This window comes from Vigna unguiculata, chromosome 9 (genome assembly GCF_004118075.2).
Source record: "Vigna unguiculata cultivar IT97K-499-35 chromosome 9, ASM411807v1, whole genome shotgun sequence".
In the NCBI taxonomy this organism is placed as follows: domain Eukaryota; kingdom Viridiplantae; phylum Streptophyta; class Magnoliopsida; order Fabales; family Fabaceae; genus Vigna; species Vigna unguiculata.
In genome coordinates this window covers 40,359,375-40,368,112 of record NC_040287.1, presented here as the reverse complement: position 1 = coordinate 40,368,112, position 8,738 = coordinate 40,359,375, and the positions used below count along the sequence as shown (strand labels likewise).

The window sequence follows — 8,738 nt, the reverse complement described above, 5'->3', positions numbered from 1 at the left end:
GTTTTCAATAAATAACTCTCACCTCTGTGAATAAATTTACATTATCTCTCTTGTTTTATTTAAAAATGTCACTCGTATTAAAACTTGAATAAATAAATTGCAGATAATTCAAATTAGTTTTAAAATAGAAAATTAAATATTTTTATAAAAAAATAAATGACTTAATTGTAGAAAATTGTTCATATATATATATATATATATATATATATATATATATATATATATATATATTTCCAAATGTTCTAGTAAAGAGTAATCATACAAATATTCACATGCTAAGAGATGATATATAATACTTACACTAGGAAATCCATGTTAACATCCATGAAAGTTGGACTTTCAATATTAGAAAGTATTTATCACAAGACAAAAATATAAAACAACAATAACATTTTAATCCATTTTTTTAACTCATTTTTAATTCACTACCATGTCATTTTTCAATTATTACACTACATCACTACAAAAATAGTAAAATAAACAATTGAAGATATCTGATAAAAAAAGTTAAAATATTATTATCTAAATATAAAATTACAGTAATTTTAAAATATAAGTAATAATTGTATTCATTGTTTATTTATAATTATGTGTATTCAAATCACATAAATATAATAATATGTTTATAAAATTAGTCTATATTTTTATATTAAAATAATGATTTTTTTTTATTTAAAAAACTTGTATACTTTTATAAGACAATTTATAATTTAGTTATACTATAGTTTTTACATATTCCTAAAACAACGTAATTATATAATTAATTATCAAATAGAAGCAAAGAAGTAGAAGAAGTTGGATTTTGTTAGTTTTGAAGTTCGTGGGGGTTAGTGGAATAGTGGTAACACAAGAAACAACAACTACTGCTTTTGAAGTCCATTGTTTAGAAAATACTGAGAATCTAGAAACTTGGAATGAGAAGTTAGAAAAAAGCTACGCGAAACATCCAAATTCACACGTGCACTTGTCAAACTATTTTCCCACGGTTTCTAGATTTGCCCTACCCATGCTCAAGGACAAACAAAATTGATCCACTCAAAAACAATTCATGTTCATGCATAAAAAAGAAAACATTGAACATTTGAGTAATTAATAATTTGTTGGTACTATTCACTTTCTTGTTTTTTTTCTTCAGTACTTTCAGAGAGTGTATTGTAATAAAATAATTCTGATGATACAACTTTTATTACTCGTATTTATTATAAGAAAGTTCACGTTAAATGGTCGGAAGATTTTTTGTTTTCAATTTTTTAAAGTGGTATACTACAAAATTTTAATTGTTTTTTGTTTTTGTTTTAATTTATAATGGTATTACGGTTGTCATATTTATCATTATTAAATTACCCATAACCGATTTATGGTTGGAATTTCCCCAACAATCACACATTTTAATATAATTAGTTTGACGGGGAAAATGAGTAAATAAATTAAAATACAGAAGATAATATAATATGAAATGATAAAATAAATAATTATATTAATATAATTATTAATAATATAAGATCAAAGAAACACTTAAAATTACAATCACGTGAAACTTTAAAATATGATACATTAAAAATAGTATAATGTTATAAGTTTTATTTAATACATGTTAATTACAAAACGCTTTTTCGTACTAAGGTTTTTTATATTTTCATCAATTATAATGGTTAATATTAATTATGCATAATTAAAATTTTAAATGTTAATCCAACATAGTAAAAAAAAGAGCAAAAAAATAATTAAAAAAATTAATGTGGACATTCTTAAACTCTTATTATGAAAATATCATTACACTGCTCTTGCCAGTAATTTTCCTACACAATTTCAAGTTTAAATATATTGTTTGAAATTAAATGAAAAAAAAAATCAAGCTTGAACTATTAATTCTATTATTCTCATCTACACATACATAAGATATTCTGAACAACAATTTTAATATACTCATAAATTATTAAAGATTCATCTTTGCTTCCAAAAACTTCAAAAAGCAAAATCTTAATCTTAGCCATGCATCCCTTCCTACAAAATCAACTCAAACAAATAAAATGACAGAGAAAAACTTTCTGAAAAACAACTTATGATCACATAGAGGTGTTTTAATCTCCATTTATGATCTCTGAGATATATTTAGATATATAAAAAACCAAACTATTTATACAATTTTTTAATTTAAATAATAAAATATTCAAATTTTATTTACTTTTACAATTTTCACTCTCGAATTAACTCAATTTTTACAACTAATCCATTTTACCACCTATAAAAGAAAAGAGTATTATTTTTTTAACCATTATTTTCTATTTTTATGTTATTGGGAAAGTTATACAGTATCTATAATATATCAATCCCTATAAATACGAGTTTTCCTAAGGTTTTTCTAAATTGTGTGTGTGCTATTAAGTGAATTCTTTCACTCTCCAATGCATATTTTTCTAATATTTTATTATTATCAATTATAGCAAATCAAGATATATGTTTACTGTTGTTAGTTAGATAAACAAGTTTAAGAATCTAACATTTTTTAAAACTCTCCATGAGTTGCCTCCGGAGGATATTCTCATGTGCATGTGCGTTATAGCTATATGGATTTAATATTATCACAACTTAACAATCATGTCTGCTCTAATATTCTAAGTTATATCTTTGAGTGTGTTGGTACAAACATCAAATTTCTCTTCCTTCAGGTTTACATAGACTAACCTTTTGTCTTTTTAGTTTCTCTCTTTATCTTCATCTTCATCTACATATACTAATGTTTAAACTTTGTCATCAAAATATAATTTAGAATAAGTTATCTTTATATTTGGTTTATTTAACCAGAATTGTTAATTATAATTAATGTTATGATTTTTTTATCTGTATGTTTTTATTTATTTATTTTTGTAATCCAATTGGTCGACTTACCACAAATTTTAACAAAGTCAAACCTGTAATCAAAAAAGAAAAATATTTTTTTATTATTAAATTTTAATTATTTTCTCTTAAAATATGATGTAACATCTTTTAATTGGTTTTGAAAGATTGAGAATAGTAAAATGAAAAGATAGAGAATCACTTAAAAAATATAACCTAAAATTATAATCTAAAATTATAAGAGAAAGTTATCAAAATATCATTGTTCAACAAATCCAACTAAACCTTTATTTTAGTTATGAGGTTGAAAATCTTAATTCACCGTCTACAAGAGTGGATTGACACTTTAATAAAGCAGTTCACCAAAGAAATTCAATGAAATTATTCTAAAAAGATAAAACATGTTGATAGTTCAGCCTAAATTTATTTAATGTAAATATTTCAGAAATTGACTTCATGAATAAAGTGACAATAGAGTGTGTGTACATATATTTTTTGTAAGATTTAAATGTTTAAAAATTTAAAATTTAAAAAATATTTATTCAGATTGAATGGAACCTCACCTCACCTACCGCATCAACTGGCAAATTGGGAGAAAGAAGGGCAAAGGAATTGATAAAGGCATGAAGCACCAAAAGTAAATAGGAGGCTCACTATTGGTAGACTTTGGTTGGACCAAAATGCCCTTTCACCGACCATTTTTATTTCTTTATCATTAATATTATTTATTTTGGGGGTTATTATTAGCCAATTGACCCGCGTTCCAATAAAGCAGAATTTAAGAGGTGTGAGTGTAGAGTGGAATGCGAAATCTGGGCACTTGCAAGAAATATATGTTTTTATTTTAATTATTTTTTGTGGTTTTTTTTAATTTTGTGGAAATGGAAAAGTGACAACTGAGGAAACAAGAAGAGAATGCGGGTTGTGTGTTGCTCCATTTCGTGGTCGTTTGGGTCAGCCGTCACTGCTGCTCTCCCCTCTTTCCCTTCTCCCAGATTCCCTCTCTCACTCCCCTCTTCCAACTCTCCGGCCACCGTCCTCCGCCGTTCCACTCCTCCACGTACGTAACTTTCAATCAATTACCTTCTCTCTCTCCAATTGTAACTGTTTTTGTCTTTCTCCCAACACACAATAAAACATTCCTTTGTCTTTGTTTGGTTGGGCAGCTAGACGAGTGACCAGAATGGCTCTGAAAAACGCTAAAGATGAACAAGACCCGCGCTTGGAGAGAATCTCCTCTGCAATCCGAGTCATCCCTGACTTTCCCAAGCCAGGTTTCCTCTCTCTTCTTCCCTTCTCACATAACCATCTCTTTTCTTTCCCTTCGTTTAATAATTTCTTTTACCCTGCATTTGTTGTCTGTCTCAGGAATTTTGTTTCAGGACATAACAACGCTGCTTCTTGATCCCAAGGCTTTCAAAGACACCATCGATCTTTTTGTTGAGAGGTACAGAGATCAAAATATCAATGTTGTCGCAGGTACTCGTCACTCCTGATTTCGTCTTTTCTTGGTTTCAAATCTTTTTCTTTACCCCCTTTTGTTTCTGTTTCTGCTTCTGCTTCTAATTTTGTCGCAATTCCTCGACCCGGGGCCAGGGGAGACTTAGATTTTGTCACTCGGAGAGTTATGTGAAAACCACTTTATTATATGTATCAACCCGTGATCTTTCATTCGCAGTGTCCTTTTCGCTCTTGCAGCCAACTTATTTATTGCGAATTTGGGTAGAGGGAGGGTGTGATGGTGGTTTAAATCCTTACATGTTAGTAAAGAACGTGATCTGTCATGTTACATAATGGACCCTGTGTAAAGTCTTTCTATTTGCCTCAAGCCCACTTACATTTTGAGGGTACAAATCGTTATAGGTATTCATGCATTATTGGTGTTGTTCACTTTGACGTTCGTGTGAGCTTCACAATTTTGTCTCTAAAAGATATTTAGTTCGTTAAACAACAAAGATGTTCATAAATTGTCACTTGCTTCATTTCTAAGCAACGTCGAACATTCTTTTTGTGCGTGTACTGGAACAGTGACTCCCAATTGAGGCTAAGGAGATATAAGGCCTTGTGTCCCACATGTGTGGCCCGTTCTGGGTCTACACCTTTCTTTCTCTTAACATGACGTTGTCATATTCTTTATTAACCTGAGATAATCCTAATCCGCGAGTTTTGTACTAGGTAAATTAGAGTTTGCTGTTGTGTTCTTCAGCCATTTGATGTTGCAAGAATTTATCTTTTTTCAATCCTAGTCTGCAATTTGTGATGGGTGGCAGCATTGCTCCTTGCCTGTTGGTACAAGTCAAAATTTTATATTTGTTTTGATGTGTTTCAAATACTTTGTTGATAATACTTGCTGAATGATCTCTTGAACGGCTAACTTTCATTAATTCATTGAGTTCCATACAAATTGCCAAATTGAGATTTTTGTTTTATTCCAACTTCAGAAGATAGTGGACGCAAACTCAGATACTAATTAGCATCTGTGTTGCTACATATCTTGATTGTGGATTTTCTCTTACTTCTGCTCAAATTAGTGACTAATTTTTTCTGATAGCTGTATTTATGTCACAATGCAGGTGTTGAAGCAAGAGGTTTTATATTTGGTCCACCCATTGCATTAGCTATTGGGGCAAAATTTGTCCCCATGAGGAAACCCAATAAATTGCCAGGCATATTTTTGTACCTTTTCTAATAATTGCATATAATCTTTTCAGAAATCCCTACTTAACAGATAATTGTGGTTTGAGGCCTTTGAATCTCTGTGTTGTGTATGGTCCTCAATTCTAACTCTTGAACTCCTTCATTGTGCTTATTTTTAGTTGTTGAATGGTCATGTTTTTGTTATACTTACAGGGGAGGTTATATCAGAAGAGTATTCATTGGAGTATGGAAAAGACAAAATTGAGATGCATGTAGGGGCTGTACTACCTGGAGAACGGGCCTTAGTCATAGATGATCTTATTGCCACCGGGGGAACGTTAGATGCTGCAATCAAGCTACTAGGTAAACTTGTCAATATTATTGCTTTTTGGGCTAACCAAGGCAAACCCATTTTCAGTAGAAGTTAGATTTTTGCCTTCCTAAAGCTATCCACGAGTGATTCCTGCGTCCTGAGCTAGTTACTCTTGTCTGGTTCATATGATTTGCTGTTAGAAAGAACTTTTTTTTTTTTTTTTTGTGAAATAAAAAGGTATTTAGAATTGTGCCAATTACCAAACGTGGACTTCGGTCCATTGAACCACAGAAGAGATCATACTGTTGGTGTTTCAGCATTCATTGTTTTCTTCTTTCTGTTTATTTATACATTCAGAGAAGTAATGCATGTATTATGTAATTTTGATGACAAGACAAAAGCTTGTTCTGGGTAATGAACCTAATAGCACCCTCTTAATCTACAACTAAAATGGTTTTTCCAAGTGAAATGACTGTTTAACTTGGAATTGTATTTTATAGTGTTTAATTTGTAGTGTTTAATACTTAACATAAGCATTTCAATACATTCTTAGTTGTTTTGTTTGTTACTCCCTTTATTGCAGAACGTGTTGGGGTTGATGTTGTGGAGTGTGCTTGTCTGATTGAATTACCAGAGCTGAAGGTACAACCCTAACATATATTTATCTTCTCCTTGTCTAATTGTTGGCTTGATTTATTTTTTAAATATATTGGACATGTCAACTTTAAAAATCAATTAAATAAACAAACACTGAAATCTTGATGGCTATCATCTTGCTAAGTTACAGTTTGAATTTTAAGATCTCAAGCGACATTAGCAGAAAGTTGAATTGTATCATTGAAAATTGTGTTGAGAGCCATTAATCTAAAAAATCATTGTGTAGGCACCGAGTGCAAAGTAATTTGTGCACTGACCCAATGGAGAATGACTTGATTTGACATTTTCAGATTTAAGTACTAGGTAATAGGACCTGTCAAACTAATTGGATTTACTAGGTCCAATGTGATCATGTTGTTTTTTTTTAAGAAAATAAATAAATCTAAAATATTAGTCATTTTTTTTATTTTACATATAAACTTATTGTATAAGTATTGATAAATGTTATTGAAATTTTAATTTAAGTGTGATAACATGATTTATTTTATTTTTTATACGTATTTAAATGCAATTAAATTATAAATTCATGTTGTATTTTAGTTTTTGACATTATAGAATTATGATATTACATTTTTTTAATATTTTATTTTATATTATTTAATTATTATAATGATTTATTAATACTAGTTCGACCATGGTGAACCATTGAGCCTTGAACTGGTGCCTTTACTAATTCAATTACTGGGTTTTAAAAATATAGGTATTTATACAAATGAGGCATGAACAAAGAAAATTCTTAATCCTAACTGATCCTAGAAACTTGGATCAAATCATTTGTCTCATTAGCAATAATTAGGAAAGCTAATAAGAAAAATAGAATCTGATGATGGTCAATACTCTTAAGATTGCAAGGCGACCCCAAAGAGACCGCAACTTGGGCTTCTAGTGGTGACTGCAAAATGACTTTCTAACACAATCCTTTATGCCTAGGACTTCCAACCTACAACATGGTAAATACAGGTGACCCAACATTGGGTATAGTATAGTATCTGATACTGTCTTAATATTTGAGTTTAAGTCTAACTCAACTATACAATTGTCTTTTAAAGCGAGGGCTGTCTTGCACTTACATATTTTAACTTGACAATATTACTAGTAAATGTGAGACTAAACCAACTCTTGAGATTGCAATTTTAAGCAACCTCCAAAGAAGTCACCGCTGGGGCGGGTTAGGAGTGACTGTAATTAAGGAGACTACCCAACACACTTCAGGTTGGGGCATACATGTTAGCTGCGTCCAACTTGTTACATATAGAAGCTTTTCTAGGATTGTAAGAACTTCTCCAACCTGTCAATAGGTTGTTCCTTAGAGCCCACAAAACTTGTATATGTTTAGTCTTGCTGGAGGAGGGTCATTGAAGTTATGTCAGCACTTTAATTCCTGTCTTCTGATTATGGTGCATGATGGTTAATCTATAGCTTCTGGTTCTGCATAGGTGTTTTCTATTTTTTATTTAGAAAGAAAGGCCATAACTTCCGGATTCTTTTGGTCTGGCTGTTGCGCCTTATATATTATATGACATTTGAAATATGTATTCTCCCTGGTGCATTACACTGACTATTTTGGATACCAAATCTATGGTGTTGCGACAGAAAATTGATTGGTATTAACTATTTTCCTTCTGCCTTGTTTCAGGGGCGGGATAGGCTGGGAAACAAGCCGCTATTTGTCTTAGTTAAAGTGACGGCATGATCTTTTTCCTGGTGATTGTGTTTAGTTATGACCATTTGATCAGGCTCTTGTTAGGAGCTTTATTGATGACTGCTTAGATTTTCTTAAGATATATTTTTATGGGGATATGCTGCAGAAGCCTTCGTTGTTTCTGCGATTAGTTCTGCTCTATTATTATTATTATTATTATTATTATTTTCTGTCTCCTGATTGGTTTAAAGTTCGTAATTTATATTTATAGTAAAGAACCAATAGAGAAAACTATTAGAGTGGGTCAAGTAGTTATAAATTTCGGTGATATGCACAGATGAAATTATGTTTTGTCCTTTTAAAAGATGTTTAGATTGTACTTCATCATCTTATTTTAAAATAAACAAGAGATGAATATCTACTACATTTGAGTTTTTTTATTGAAAAAACAATTGTTTCGATTCTCATCATGATTTTCCGTTAGTTTTAAACGTCATTCAATTTTGACTCTAGAAGATGAAACGGATTTTTTATATAAATATTTGGTTAAAATTCTTTTTTTTTCTTCTAATTCTTATAAAAAAATTAATTATATCTTCAATTTTTAATTGATTTAATATAATTTTATAGTTTTAAAAATGACTCAATTAG

General features: G+C 30.1%; 1 protein-coding gene across 1 annotated transcript; it reads left to right on the top strand.

Annotated features, from left to right (window-relative positions):
* Positions 1 to 3,620: 3,620 nt before the first annotated feature.
* LOC114196098 (adenine phosphoribosyltransferase 1-like) lies at positions 3,621 to 8,321 on the top strand. The gene is made up of 7 exons (XM_028086623.1): positions 3,621 to 3,898; positions 4,005 to 4,112; positions 4,207 to 4,317; positions 5,412 to 5,504; positions 5,689 to 5,838; positions 6,372 to 6,430; positions 8,082 to 8,321. Exons 1-7 carry the CDS (start codon positions 3,754 to 3,756, stop codon positions 8,136 to 8,138), a joined length of 723 nt encoding a protein of 240 aa, XP_027942424.1. The 5' UTR covers positions 3,621 to 3,753; the 3' UTR covers positions 8,139 to 8,321.
* The last annotated feature ends 417 nt before the right edge of the window (positions 8,322 to 8,738 follow it).